Source organism: Rhamphochromis longiceps, linkage group LG20, assembly GCF_057381845.1.
Source record: "Rhamphochromis longiceps isolate RC_006_pf linkage group LG20, R_longiceps_female_GT1.1, whole genome shotgun sequence".
In the NCBI taxonomy this organism is placed as follows: Eukaryota; Metazoa; Chordata; class Actinopteri; order Cichliformes; family Cichlidae; genus Rhamphochromis; species Rhamphochromis longiceps.
The window spans coordinates 36,235,136-36,251,346 of NC_140576.1; the positions used below are offsets into that span (position 1 = coordinate 36,235,136).

General features: G+C 40.3%; 1 protein-coding gene across 1 annotated transcript in view; it reads left to right on the forward strand.

Annotated features, from left to right (window-relative positions):
* Positions 1–16,211, forward strand: part of kcnd1 (potassium voltage-gated channel, Shal-related subfamily, member 1) — an 83,337-nt gene that overhangs the window by 51,418 nt on the left and 15,708 nt on the right. The window contains exon 5 of the mRNA XM_085394132.1: positions 15,826–15,988. Within this exon, the coding sequence (XP_085250258.1) occupies positions 15,826–15,988 (163 nt within the window). The remainder of the gene's footprint in view (positions 1–15,825; positions 15,989–16,211) is intronic.

The following is a 16,211-nucleotide window of genomic DNA, read 5'->3' on the forward strand; positions in this document are numbered from 1 at the left end:
GCTATTTTTCTTTTTATTATGCCAGGGAGTGTTTGATACCCAGATAAGGCCTTTAGTCACGTCAATGCAGAGAATTAGGGATGTTCCTGAACTTTTTGGCAGCAGATATGCTGACGCGCAGTGACGTTATTGTCAGGACTTCCTAGGGTCCATTATAATGTCTAATGTTTTATTCACATCTAGTTGTTTCATTCGCACAGCTCTTACCTCCTGTCTGTGTGCTGACTCGTCAGCCGTGCTGACACCAACAATCAGAGCAGTGTCATCAGCAAACATGATGATGGTGCATTCATCTGAGTTGCATTTGGCAGGCATGTTTGGAAGCAGGTCAAACAACTATTACTGTTTTTGTCAGCAGTAAATAGGTCAAGAAGTCTAAGTCCAGTGCTAAAACAGAGGCCTAACGAGGATACCACTCAAACACCAAGCAACAACCAGTCAGGGCTTCCTCCTTTGTGTGGGAGTCTACATTATGTACACACCTGAATGAAATGGCCTACTCTAAAGGTATTGGCCTTTTCTGATCCATCATTTAATCGTAGTTACCTTCTAAAAATGCTCAACACATCACAGACATCAACCATGTGGAAGGTCAGAAAACGGCTGTCTGTGGGGAAAAAGTAAGAAGATTGCTCCTGATCATCACTTTCCCTGCAGGTAGAAAAGAGTCATTACTGAATAACTATGAAAATAAAACTTTAAAACCTTAAGTAACATTATTGAAGTCTTATCTAAAATGTCGTAAGCCCTGCATGTATCCAACAGTCAGAATATTTTCTCTGACAGTCTATTCTCTGTTTGAGCTCATCATTTGTGACAGCTGTGATTCTTGGCTGTTGGACAGATCTCTGTGCCTTCCATGCTTCCCTCTGTTTAGTTTTAGTCCCCATGTCTCAATGTTCATTGTCTTTTGAGTACTTACTATTTTACTACTTCGTTTTCTTTTGCATCATATTTGATCTTGCTTTGTGTCTGCTTCACCCTGATTAGTTTCACTTGGGTTTGGCTCCACCTGTGTCTCTTTCTTACCTGTGTTTACCTGTATTTTTTGTTGTTGCTTTCTATTCAGACTTTGCCTTTCTTAGGGATTTCATAACAGTAAAAAAGGCTTGCTTTTTGTTATTTAAACCTGCTCTTGGAACGTCCCTCCTGTACATTCTGGCCTATCCTCGTTTCCCCTTGACCCCCACATTTAAAGATTGGAAAAACACTTGCTAGACTAGCAAAATTAAGGTTACAGGCAACTTATAATGTACCCCTCTCTTTAAAATATAAAGTTTCTCTTATCAGCTGTCCATTTGCTTTTCCCTCTTCCCCACAACATTCAAGCCCAGCTGGTAACTTTTCAAAATTGAACACACATCTAATTTTTTTCAAATATACTCCAAACATAAGATTAGATGCATTAAGTCATGCACAACTTTTTCACTTGTGCCTCAGCACAGTAACTTCCATCCTCATCAATCTCTGAGTCACTTGGACATTTTCTACATTAGTGTGGCTGCAGAATCACAGCAGAATGGATCGCTGTGGCTTTTGGACTCACTTCCTGTTTTCATGGTTTCATTTAACTGTTGCAACTTTCCCAAACCAAGCCACATCTGCAGAGCTGTCAGACCAGATAATGGTTTTTCATTCTTTCTAATTGAAGATGCATTACGTTGCACTGTTGATGGAGGGCAATTAGAGCAGCTCGTTGTATCTATTAATATGAAGCAGATGTTGGTCATTGCTTAAAGGGCTAAACAAAGTTGTAACAAAGCACAAGTCATATTCAAGAATCCTCATAAAAACAATGCGTTCACTTGTTCCGAGGCAACACATGGTTTTTAGGTGATGAGTGGAGCTTTTGGGACAGGGTTACGCTGGACCTGATATCATATCTGGTTTATGATGAATCACTCTGAGGTCTTTATTGTGACATGGTCTGGTGGGCTGAAAGAGGAGGAAGCTGACGTCTCTGTCAGGGTTCGTTTCCTGATGAAATAAATAAGACGCCATGACGTCAGCGAGCGGACCACGTGAGCAGAGCTCGTTTTGCTCGTAAAACTTGTCCAGAATGTCTCTGATGTCACTGTACAGTAGAGTTTGATTCACTTTGATCTGGATGTTGGAAGTCTAAGCTTCAGATAACAACACAACCACTCTGATGCTGAAAATAGACTTTCCGTCTTATTTTTGGGATTTCTTTGATTGTAGCTCACCCGTCGTCGGGTATCACGTGTCTGTCTGTTTATTATTTGCTTCCTTTCTCTCACAACAATCTTCCCATTTTTTCAGTTGGGTGCATTTAACATTTGTTTTATCAAAGGCTCAGTTTTAAAAACTTGAGATCAATTGCTGTAAGGTATTGATGCAATTGAATCTAAATTATTAATAATGAATGTAACAGACAGCAGGAGGGGATGAAGGAGGCAGTCAGATTCACAAAGGAGGGACTTTGCAATATAAAAATTCTCCCCTGTCAGTCCTGTAGTTGGGTTTTTACTACTGATGGATTGACATTTTTCTAAGTTGTCACCTTCTGTTTAAAGCAATCAGACTGCTTTGACAAAACCTTGTTTGTCCATCATACTCCATGAGGTAAAACTATGGGTTTTATAACAGATCTCTGCTGGCTTGGATGAGAACTGTAATAATGTCACAAAAGGCTATCAGAAGGTAATGTAAAGCCAAAACATTTGCATTAAAGATTATATCTTCATGGTTCTGTAACGTCGGTCTGGCGAGGAAGGAGCGGCTAGCGTGTGGTGTGGGGGTTAGCCGAACAACCTGAAGCCAGTCGGTTAAATCCAATGACAGACTTTTATTCGCTGTCAGCAACATTACACCTTATAAGCCAGGTCTCCACGGCTGTACTCGTCCGTGCATACATGTGTGGACATTGGTATTGCCGGCGCCAGCTTGTCACAACAGTAAGGTTTCTTTTGAGATAAAAGAACATGAGCAGCATGGAATGGCTGCCGCTAACGACACACACCCACTAGGAGACTCCCAAAGCTATTAGGGCAACCCCCCCTAGTGGTGCTATAACCCAAAAGGGTTGTTACAGTTTCCGGGGACTCAAAGCTCTTGTCCATACCTGTATTTAAAGGTGTTTACCTGAATCTAAGTGTGACAGCAGCTTTCAGCCATATCTTAGGGTTTCAGACAAGGATGCTATCTTTGCAAAAGATGGTTTCATGCAAAAACTGAAAGAGGAAAAGGTGAGATTTAAAAAGAGTAAAGGAATGCATGGAAATAAAAAACAAGAGCTTAAATAACAGAGAAAGGAACGTGAGAGAGAGGGGATGGAGAGGCAGGATTTCAGTTTGCTTAAGAGCTGGATCTCCTTCACCAGAGGAGGAGAAAACATGGAACAACCATCCCTCCTCCTGCAACTTTCATCATCACTCTATCAATTAAACATGGCCGTGGATTACACTGGAGGAGGAGAGGAGAAAGAAAGGGAGCAGACAGAAGGAGAGCACAGGATTTAGGAAAAGGAGGGGAGGTGATGGAGGAAGGAGGGGAAAGATGAGGATGGAAAGAGGAGGAGAGCAGAGAGGCTTTTAGCAGCCTGATGTAACCCAGAATAGAAGTTTTCAGAGAGGAAAAACAAACTGAGCTGGTGATCAAACTTGTCCGGTCGATACCGGTGTCCTTGTGAAGAACAATTCAAACAGTTTGGAGGCAGAAGAGGACACTCACGGGGAGCCATACAGGAAGCTCAAACCCCCAAATTTCACCCTTTTTCCCACCGCTTTTCACTGCAGTTGTGTGAAGCATAGATGGTAAAATATTGAGTGTTCCTAGAAGCTGCATTAACTCATTTGTTTGGTCAGGTAGTTTCATCGCATGCAAAAGTTAATTTTCACAGAGAGCTGATAAAATGCAGGAAATGGAAAAGGCTCATTTTAGCTGTAATTATTAATGCAGCGATGACACAAATGCTCGGGACTGGATTAAAATCCCTGAAATGAAAACCTTATCCGAATGGTGTTTACGTCTCTTGTTACGGTGTAACATCAGCACTCTGGCAGTTTCTCTGCTGCTGTCAGTCAAACACACACAGACGCACACAGTCAGTTGAGACCAACTTCTGATCTTCAGACCAGTTTTCTGCCTTTTAATATATCAAAACTGTTGAACAAAATCATACTTTAAAGAGTTGTTGTCACCTTTAACTCTGAACTGGATTGATGAAGTGGAAGAAACTGGATGAATGAATGGATGTTCTTATTTCTCGATTTTGCTGGAGTAGCTTTGCAAGAATCCCACTTCCAGGGAAAAACAAACAGACAGCTTCTCCTCAGTGGAGCCTCTGCACAACCCCACCTCCTTAAAAGGTGTAAATGAACACAAAAATTATATCTGCAAATTTGACAGCAGACATTTAAATAATGTAACGTCAATTTTGCCTGCTCGTCATGGCACATAATGGCCTGGGTGTATTTGAATATTTCATTCGATCACAATAAAAAAAAAACATCACTTCTTCTGTACGCTGATGTAAACTTGCATTTAACGTCACGTTGTTACTCAGGTTGAGTCCTGATGAGCGCGTCATGTGTGCAGCAGATGGCTGTATGAAGACATCTGTAATAACAGCTCCTCCTGGAAGACGAGGGAACCGTCGGTAACCCTGTTGGACTACGCTAAAGTCTGAGCTCTTGGGTCACAGAAGAGCTTTTAAACATTGGAAAGTTGCCACATTTAATATGAATATTCATAACTACCATATTGCTGTATCAGTTTACATTCTGCTTTAGATTGCATGAAAACCATTGTATAAATAAGAAGTCTGATGTGGATCAGCAGTGCTGCCAAAAATGTATTAACATATTGTTTGGATTTACATAACATCATTATTTACAAATTTGTGAAAAAAATAACCGTGCCAACATCTGTCTTGTTTGGTGTCATATTAAACCATAAAAGTACAGCAAAGCTGACGCCAACAGTTAATTACAAGCACATCTGGAAGTGTTTTTATTTAGTGCGTATTTGGATTGTTTGACTGTTCAATAAGGTTTATTTGTTACATCCTAAATGAACAAATTCAAATATCTCCGAGTGTCGGGCCGGTAATCGAAATCACATATATCTATTACAGATAACTGGGAAACCACACATCCTGTATTTCATTTTATATAGAATATAACTTAAAATAATTGATCCTCTGTATAACTAAGGTCAACTATAGAGTAACGACTGGTTTCTGGTCATCATCTTACAATTATGCTCTTTGAGACAAGTTTCCTGACCCGGCGCCATATGAACACAATTGAATTGCCTGCTCGTGAGTAATAACACCGATGCGTATCGCAAAGGTCTCTGGAGGCTTAACGGTGCATTTTTGCCCCGAGGCGCCTCTGGAGGTTGTTCCGGCCATGAAGGCGATGGAGGATTTGCTGTAACTCTTTCTACTCTGAGTTGGATCTTGTTGTTGTGCGGTTGTTGGTTGTTTGCACTGAGGGGATTTTGTTGAATGTTCAGCAGATTCTTTTCTTCTCTTCTGGTATTAAAAGGTCTTTTTGTGTACACACTCATGCCTTCAGCTGTTTTGCTCACTGTCCCATTTTTTTCTAAGGTTTTATAGAAAACCCACTGGCACCTGTATTCTGGGTTGTTGGTGCAACATTTGCATGAAGGTCTTTTCAGCCAGTGAGAAAAGTTGATAAAAAAGGAATTTTTGTGACACAGACAAAGATGCAAACATAAGAAGCATTGCTGTAAGTCATGGAGTCACTGCAGGAGAGGATGATTGTGGTTCTGTTTTTTTTTTCTTATAAAATGTTCAAAATATACAAAAAGAAAATCTGGCATCATGTTTAAGGATCTGTGATTTCAGGTCACATTGACTGCTCTCCGTGAAGAACCTGTGAAAACATTTTAGGTATGAAAGACGTTCCAACTTCCAAAAATGATAATGAAAATGTCCCAAAGCTTCCACTTAAGAGCAGCTGTTCTAAAAGTGGCTCTAATTTAAAGCTTTTGGACCACGTAAACACATCAAAGTGCGATTATTTCAAGTGCTGAGTTAGTGATGAACATATTCCACGTTTGTGATGACTGAAAGAAAAGCAGTCGAGCGCCACTCCTCTGTGTGCCCGTACGCTGTTTAAAAATCAAAAGAAAAGAGCTTAAATATCCAATCATATTAAGCTGAGTTTGAGTGGATACATTTCAACCTTCTTCTTTTTCTTTACGTTTTGTTTTTTTTATAAATGCAAAAAGTTGGAAGATGTACAAGCTCGAAGGCTTTTCCCCATTTTGAAATAATAGTAAAATACAAATATTAAGAAATACATTTTTAAAAGTCCTTAAATTTTCATTTCAGCTCTTCTCTCCTTCTTCCATTGTATCTGATCGGGTGGCTCTCCCTACAATTTGATTGTCCTTCCTGCTCTTCTCACTAAACGAATTATCATTGGCTGTCTGCCCCTCTATTAGATTGTGATTGGCTGGCTCCCCTATTACAGGTGGGAGATAAGGATCGGTCTCTGTGTTCCATTGGCTGACTCGGCATTATTGGATTTCTATCTGCTCCAATTGGGAAGCAGCATTTGCTTGTCTTTTAGTCCTTATGGCTGGGAATCAGTTTTTAGATTTCGAGTGACTCTCCAACCTTCCCAGTGTTTTCCATCTTTCCTCGCCAGCCTCTCCCTCTCGGCTTGTGTCTGTCTGGTCTTTGGTATCGTGGCTCGGTGCAGGATGACATAATTCTGGCCATGAAATATTTAACATACTGAGAGAGCAGCTCAGAATATTTGGGCTGACCCGTGCCTCCCGAGACACTCCCCTTTTGTAAAACCGTTATTTATGACGACGGCTGGCTCCAACTCCAGCTGCAGGGTCACTACAGTCAGATATCTGAATGAGACCGTTTTGCTCCGCTGGATTCAGACAGCTTTCATTTTCTCCTTTTTCACATGTATACACTGTAAAAGAGAAAAGATAAAAAACCTTCAGATTTCAGTGAAACCAGCTACAGTAAAGTGTAATTTCTTATCATTAGGCTTTGAGTTTGTCCAACTCTGATTTTTCACTCTTAGATTTCTTTAAAATAATGTTTCATTTTTTGGCACAATACATTTTTCTAACTTTAAATGCTATGAGAGTTTCTGAGGCACAACAGCTGTCATTTTTATTAATGTTGCATCTTTTACAGGGTCTCTCAGTATTTTCCATGTTAACCACTGTTCAGACCAATAAATAAATAAAGGTATAAACGATTCAGTGTTTAGCTTCTCCTGCAGATTTCTTTTCATGTGCAGTGTGGAGGACACTTAGCCTGTAGGCACTGCTGGGTTTATAAATAACTCCCGTTTTACAGAAAATATGATTAAAAGGTTGAGTAAGTAAATAGTAAGGTCTGTATGTGACTGCACATGCTTGAGATTTACAGATTCAGTATATGCTGTTTTTCCTCCTCTTCTCTCTCACACTTTGTTCATCTTGACCTTCTCGCCTTCTTCTTTCTCTTTCTCTTCACCCTTCTCTTGACTGTCCTCACTCAACCTCCTCTTTCCTCCCTCCTTTCTTCCCTCCTTTGCTTCCTCCTCCTTCCATCTCCCTCCTCTGGCTTCGTGTCAAGCTACCACTCGATGTGTTGTCCTCCTCCTGCTGCAGGACGGAGACTTGGCAAGAGAGATGGAGGAGAGAACAGAAAGGGTACGAGAGAGGGAAAGAAATAAAGGAAATGTGTGGAGAAAGGAGGGAGCGATGCACGGAGAGACAATATAAACTTTCTAATGCCTCTCTCGACATGCCAGCTACAAGCCCTCTAATGCTGCCATCCATTATTTAATATTGGATGGCACACACACACACACACACACACACACACACACACACACACACACACACACACACACACACACAGAGTCTTAGTTGGTTTAATCACCCCACTCTGCAGCCACAACCTTCTAGATTATAAAGAGCAACTTTACTCTGAGCTGAATAGCTTCGTTTTACTGACCTCTGCTGGTTGAGCATCCATCGCGGTCTGAGTGAGTTCATGGTGAGCACCTTTGGCTGAGCGGTAACTAAAAATGTTGTTTAGCAGAAATCCAGGTAAACTGAACATCAGCTCAGATCTGGATGAGATCTGGCTAATTTCAGATCATTTGCTTTACTAACCTGTGGTGAAGTGTAACTAAATGCTGCTTTGGCTGCAGTTAAAGTCCAGCTAAACTTCAGCTAAGCTATGACTGATGTGCGACTTTAGTCTTGCCAGGCTCAGCTTTGGTCAAGCTCCAGCTCAGCAGTGCTCCAGCTCACTTTGTTTCACTTGTTCAGAGCTTTTGTTCATCTTTTTCAGCAAACTGAACACATTAGCAGCCTGAGATACAGCGAACGGCACTGTGCTGTTTCCATGTGGTAATTCTATTTTCATCACATGATTTGCAACTCATTTTCTGACCAGCACAAACATGTGAAGTGACTCTTTATCATCAAAAATATTGATACAGTCACTCAAAAAAACATGGAAATTAAAATTTTCTATCTAATTAATGTTTTATTTCATGTGTTAAAGGATGCACATGCTCTCCGTCTGTCAGAGGCACGTTGAACATCCCGGTACACATGCCATTACACAAATGCTATTTGAATGAATAAGACGGCATTCATATTCATTCATTTCCTTAATTCGTTCAGACTGAAAAACATTTTAAAAAATCAGCTGTAGCTTTAAAGCTGCTAACATGCTACAGCTACTGTACAATAACTGTACAGTTTCCATCTTCATGGAAATTGTGGAAATGATAGAATATCAGACTCTACACTGTGTGTGTGTGTGTGTGTGTGCGTGCGTGCGTGCGTGCGTGCGTGCGTGCGTGCGTGTGTGTGTGTGTGTGTGTGTGTGCATGCAGTAATACTCTTTGGGTCAGTGAATAAGATAAACCATTAAAGTCATGTTTTTGTCTGAATGAGTTAAATATAAATCAGGCTTCATTGTGAGTCTGTGCCTTTGCACTCTGAGCATTATGTGAGTATGTACTCTATAATCCGTATACAATGTGTCTATACATTATAGAGGAGGTGGCTCATAGGTTGACCATGCTTTATGTTTGAGATTATTTTCTGCTGAATGGCTGTGGGCCTTCGGGCCACTCTGGGTAATGTAGTTGGTTGACCTTTTGATCTTCTTTTCTTCTTCTTCATCTTTAGATCCACCATAGATCCATCCAGAGCTCTACGCCATATTTTTATAGATCTGCTTAAAAAGTACCTTAATTTATAAATAAGAAAAACAGGCCTGACTGGGGAACAAAAAATCTTCCACCTAATCAAACAGCCTCAGACACACTGAAGTTATTGAACCTTGATGCAAAAAAACAAAACAAAAAACTGATGCAAGAGAAAGAAAGTACAAGAACGCTGCATCGATTTTAATCATAGTGGGGAAAGTCTACCTCTGGCTGCAGGTTGTGTTTACTAATAGATAATACCTGGCTCTGATACAGGATGGAAAGAAATCTTAAATAAACACACACTCAAGTATTGGGCCATGCTTCTTAATCTTTGAATTCAGGTGTTTTCAGTCGTATTGTCACAAGTGTATAAAATCACACACCTGGCCACGCAGTCTACTTTTACAATCATTTGGGAAAGAATAGGATGTGCTAAAGATGCGCAAATCAGTCACTTTGTGAAACGTCTCTCCTGTTAGATGTTCCACAGTCAAATATAAGCAATGTTATTGCCACACTGAAGTCTTTAGAAACCACTCTGTCACATTCTGCAGCCGCATTTCAGAGCAGTGGAGCTGATGGTGTAAATCTCACCAACAGTCTGCTGAATCAGTAACTGCAGACTGCCTGTGGCATTAACATCAGCACAAAGCTGTGCACCAGGAGCTTCAAGGCTTAGGTTTCCATGGCCGAGCAGCTTCTGCAGGCGCAGTGTTTAAGTGGCCCAGTACTTTAAATCCATCTGTTTTCTTACAGTTTACAGTCTTTGCAAAGAATAAAGCGAGGAGCTGCTGGCATGATGTTTCCAGAAGGATGGTGTTTGATACCACCAAAACATCCAAACAGAAACCATGTGGATAAATGAGGAAACAGGCGACATGTTCAAGTGGGAATCAGCGAGATTCGTAATTATAAATCATTTCCTGATTACATTTCATTGTAAAGGCTGTGGGCTGAGGACGCTGATGAGACTGTTTTAAGCCTTAATTTAAAACTTGAATTGATTTCTGTGACACAAAAATAAAAGATATGAACATATTTAATGTAACTTTAGCTGCACATAAGTGCGACAGCTTTGTTTTATCTTTCAGACAAGTTGGTTCCATGTTTATTGGATCTGTTTCACCATGGTATGCCTCCATTCAACACACACTCCCTCAAACCAACAGGCAGCCGCATCAAAGCTAATTTATGGTCCATTAAAGGGGCACTGTGTGTAATGTTTGGCTCTGGACGGAGGGCCACTGCAGATTTACTGCTGCCGTCTGGTAGTAAAAACTCACAAACACAAGGAGGACGCTTTACAGCTACGAGAGAGAAATGGAGCGTGTGCGTGTTTGTTGGTATTAAAAGAGGAAAAGCTAAATATGTCTCATAATTTAGGTCCAGCAGTAAACAGCAAACGCACTATAATAACAGAAAGCAAATGAGCCATGATTGCATGACATTTATCAGACATTGCTGTTGCTGTGCCAAGCTTTGCTGTATAAAAACGTTTCATACTTTATATTTGATTAGCTATAAGTCTGAAGACAAAGAAAACAGCGATCAGCAAAAACTGACGTGACAATCTTTCAACGAATATCCACAGAGTATTCAGTATATTGAATATTCAGCCTAGACTCTCTCAGCACAAAGACTGAAAACGATATTTAGGAGTATTAAAGAATATTTCAGTTTTAGTGGAAATGCAAAAAACTAATTCAAAAATCACCGGCTGCTATAAAAGGTAGAAGATAGATTGAAAAGACAGCATCAGTCATTTTTTATTAAAAATGAAATCATTGTCAATCTGTAATTTCTTTTATATTTCACATTCACAGAGCTGAGATTTATTACTAAAAATAATAAAAAAGATTTTAAAGTTTCAACCCAGAATATATTTAATTCAAGTTTATTTATTTAGCTCCAAGAGCATTATTGCTGCTTTATATTGTAAGGTAGACTCACAATAATACATACAGAGAAAAACCCAACAATCAAGTGCTTTGGCGACAGTGGGAAGGAAAACCTCCCTTTTAACAGGAAGAAACCTCCAGCAGAACCAGGCTCAGGGAGGGGCGGGGCCATTTGCTGTGATTGGTTGGGGTGAGAAAAGGAAGACAGGATAAAGACATGCTGTGGAAGAGAGACAGAGGTTACTACAGTCCCCATGATGCAGTCCTACAGGAGGCTAAGTCTACCTGCTATTTGGTTTGTGGGATACACCTGCATGTAGTGGATGTCAGTAATACTAACAGACAGGTATCTGCTTGAACCCAGAAAAGAAAAAGTTAAGCCCTATCTCTGTTGTCTCAAGCCCTTCTATCCAAAAACAGGAAAAAGGTCATGAACATTTGGGGTTAGCTGGCTTGATGAGTGATGTGCTGAATATTAGTTTCACAGCTGCTTAACTGATTTAAAGCGTTTGTATCATCCTCTTGTTACACCTGAAAATCCATTTGTGCTGCCGCCTGTAATACTGCAGCTTATAAATGTTGTTTTTCTGTATACGGCTGCGCTCACCATTTGAAAAAAAAAAATCATTTTACAAGTTTTAATGAGAATTTTGAAGCATCTGTGATAAGATGGCTATTAGAAGTTGGTTTGAATTGGATTTTTTCTGTAAATCCATACAAATCGCCAATGAAATCTAATTTAGTTTTCAACATTTGCGAGGAAATGTAAATTTGTTGTTGAACTGATTAAATTGCAGCACCCGCGGGGGGAAAAATGACTTGGCTGTTAGGGCACCTCTAATGATGGTAGCACCTGATGAATGTGCAGGCTCTTTCTTCCTTCTTCAACAATTGCATGAATCACAGGGTCCATAAAGTGCAGGCTAATGAGGCTGCTGTTCCAGCTGTACGGAGTTAAACAGCTGGCAGATGCTCCGGTCGGCCGTCTGCCCGTCACAGAGCGGTTCATTTCCATTTACATTCATTTGCATTCTGAGCTGTACTCACACGGCTGGCAGCAGCTCGTTGCCTGTTTTCCCATCTTGTTCTACAGCATCAGGAGTTGTAGGAAGTTGGCAAGTTTATGACTTCGCCCTTCATCAGTATTTTGGGTTAAAGTCCTGAACTATGCTGCTGTCTGAAAATGAGATTTCTGAGATGTTTTCTTTCTGCTCTGATGTTTTCTCCTGTGAAAATTTTGTGCCAGCACCACAGAAACAAAGCCAATAGGAGGTTATTTAGGAGCATACTAATATCCTGATGGTGACGCTGCCACAGTCATAAAGACTTAGAGTCTACATTTGGAAGGGAACTGGCCTGGCATAAATCTACCACAGTGCACGAGCTCCAGAAAGGGAAGACTCACAACTTGTTTTTGTTTACTTAGCTTTAACATGTTGGTTAGATGTAGGCAGTAGGGTTTAGTCACTGTGTTGGTCTATGACGTTTGATCTTATAGTATCTGTGTGTCCTTGACCATGTGTGCTGTGCTGTTACGTCTGTGTTTTAGTCTTTTGCAGTTTCATGTGTCTGTATTTGTCTGTTTCCTTCACTGCTGTAGTTCTTTGTTACCTTTTATTAGATGTTACCTGTCGCTTTACTTCCACCTCCTTGCCTGCCTGTGTTTCATGTCAGCGTTTTTCCTCGTGTCCTCCATATGTTCCTCTTTGCATTTCCACTGTTGAGATCAAGACAAGCCTAGAGATGAAAACGAGATGAAATATAGTAAAATTTAAATATTAGTTTTGGGTATCGGACCCTAGGCTGTATATTTTTCTGTAAATTGCACACTTTTGACACATACATATGCTTTAAAATGTCATTAAATTGTAGTTTGTGCTTATTTTAAAAACCTTGAAGTAAAAATTATGTAAAAACTTGAGAAATGATGAAGGAGGGAGGATCCAGATACAGGCCTCTCCGATGTTCAGGCTGAGTTCAGTTAGAGATCCGGCACAGATTCATCCTGGCTGTTTGGCCGCAGTCTGACGTCTCCGTCGATTCTTCTGAGTGCTTTTTGCCAACAATTACAGATGACTTCTGTTCCTCTCTGCCCTCTGTTATCTCCATTGATCTGCTCCCAGCTGCCAATATGTCTCCCGGCTGAGGACACTGGAGGTTCAGTAAAACTGACCTGCGTGCCGTCAGCACGCCCTCGGCTCCCGGCGAATTACAGTCAGTGATGCACTCTCCTCAGCCAGGAGTCCAGTGAATTTAAGAATAAGCACAGAGCTGGGTGAAAGATGCATCTTAACAATTAACTGCATATCACTTAGCTAAAGTCATTTAGCTTTGGAGAGTGGAAAGTCGAGCAGCGAGAGGGCCTAAAAGATCCATATTAGTTGTTTCAGAAGTGTCTCACTCTGTCTTTGTGCTTTATGTGAGTGACACGGTGGGATGCAGGTCTGAGCTGATGTTTGGAAGTGTGGAATTTCTGGTTTCAAAAAGCAGAGGATCAGGTTTGGTGAGCGTGTTCTGGCTCATTTTAGGAGAAATAATATACTTCCAGCTTCTCAAACATGGCTTTTAGCACACGGTGTTTGTCTTTCAGTACCACTGCATAATGTTTAGCTTTCAGAGTCCAGGTCATTTGAAATCAAGGCCTCGAACTAACCGCAGAGTAAACCGATTAATAGAGAAAAAAAGGAAATCCGCAAACACACACTGATACCACCGAAGATCTGTCTTTAACACCTCGATACAGAAATTTTGATCCAGTAAGAGAGCAGATAAGGAACCTGGGATTTTCTCGATGATTAAACTTCAGGATGTTCTGGCTCCATGCGGACCATCTCTGCACTTTATACCAGGAGGTAAAGTGTAGGGTATATGGACTATAAAGAAAAGCTATGAAGGAATGAGGGGAAAATGCAAATCATTCTGTGCAGTCTGTCAGTCAGCTGAATGCACTTCAGTACATGTGGAATTAGATTTAGAAAACAGGATTTATGCCAAGAATGAGAAGCAATTCATTATGAAACTCATCTTCAGGAGGAGCAACTGCACAGCTTTAAAATTAGCTTTAAAGTTTTGAAAAATAATAAAATGGCTTGTAAGATTTGAGCAGCACACAGCAGACAAGGTCGCGGCCTTATTTTGAGAAGGACGGATATATAATGCAGCAGGTACACGAGCAGAGAGCTGCAGTTCATTACCTACATATCTGATTTACTGTACAACCTGTGCTGATTTGCATATGTGTAATATAAAGAGTTAAATCCACAGTGAGACAGACACCAGTTAAAAAAAACGGGAATGTGTTCTTACAAATTAATCATTTAATCAGCTGGAAAGAAATAATTTCTTTGAGTAATAATGATTGGTACACAGTTCACTGAGGACTTAATTATAATAACAACTTTATGAGAGATTTTACGTCTCTCTGGAGAAACTTTCTAAAATAAGGTTTTTGATGCTAAAAGAAGTACAAATAAACACTACAGCAGCATTTCAAAGTTATTGTGTGATAATGTTTCATTTCAGATCCTAATACAAAGTACAGGTAGGTTAGGAAGAAAAAAGGAAACGTTAACGAAACGTGGTGCAGTTTTTTTTTAAGATTTCCCATAAAATAAACTAAGCTAAAAAAAAAAAAAAAAGTGTAATTTTAAATGGATATATATGAATATTCATCTGACTCAGAGCCATTTACAGATCACTGACTCCTACTCAGAGACTGCATATGAAACAATTACATAACTTCTGAATCCAAAAGTGGAAACCTGTCCAAACTTTCAAAAAGTAGTCCTGCTGTAAAGACGTTTTGAAAAATGACCTTTGGCTCCTTTGATCCACTTTTCCTGATGAGTTTATGGTTTCATCTGCCCATTTCAAGCCTTATTAAATATAACATGATGTTCATTTTTCCAATATGATCCCCTTTAAAGTCAAAAAGCACAACAGAGCCAAGTATGCTTTATACTACCTTGTGATTAACCAACGGCTGTCATATGAGCACGCCGCGGCCCGTGATTTCTCAGGCTTATCTCTGCTTTAATAAAGCTAAGAAAACTTTTCAAAAATGAGACTTTGGATGCATCATCCAACGGCACTTCTTAAACCGGAGGACCGATTGCTGATCATATCTCTCTGAATATTTACTTAAAGAAACAAAGTAAACAGGTGGAGCTGAGCATCAATCAGCTTCTAGCTGTTGACTGGTTTGTATAGTAAACTGTTGACTGGTGCAGCTGCAGGTTTCTCCCGTCGGTGTGTCTGAGCAGAATCACACAAAGCATCCTGGCCTCCTGCCAGCTCTCTAATCTCTTCCTCCTCCTCCTCTTACTTGTCCTCGTCTCACTACCTGTGATTTATGGCTGAGCACAATGAAAGGTGAAGGCCGCATGAGGCAGCGACCAGGAATTTGTGAGAGTGTGTGTGAGCAGCTTTTCAACACTTGCACTGTAATCTTGTGGAGGACTTGCCTATTTATCTTTTAACTAATACTACAGATTGAAAAAAACCTCTAAAATCAAATAAATATCCAGTTTCAGTGATTCGTGTTAGTGGCAACATTTTCCCAGTATTGAACTTGTTTGTCTAAATTGTGTTTATATAGTAAATTGCAGCCTCAAAGTTTATTGGAGGGACATAATGCTATTTATGTGATGATCACCATAAAGAAGTCTTCTTCTTGCTTAACCTCCTGCTTGGAATCAATGGATTCATTTATTCGGAAATTTCATATGAAAAACGTTTTCTCTCTGCAGATATGGAGACATGGTTCCAAACACCATCGCAGGGAAGATCTTTGGATCGATCTGCTCTCTGAGCGGCGTCCTGGTGATCGCCCTTCCTGTACCTGTCATCGTGTCCAACTTCAGCCGGATCTACCACCAGAACCAGAGAGCGGACAAGAGGAGAGCACAGCAGGTCTGATTCTGACGTTTCAGTATCGAGCTCAAAATAGTCTAACCAAGAAGTAAGACTGCAGCTTCTAGGTTCTGATGCAGGTTTAAGACAACACAAATAAAAACCATGTAACTAAACATCCACCTTTGACCTCTTCAAGGTCCACCCATCCATGTTGTGTTCTGGGATGAGTCTAATCAGATACTGTGGCCTTTAAAACAAAATCCCTTTATGATTAAAGTTG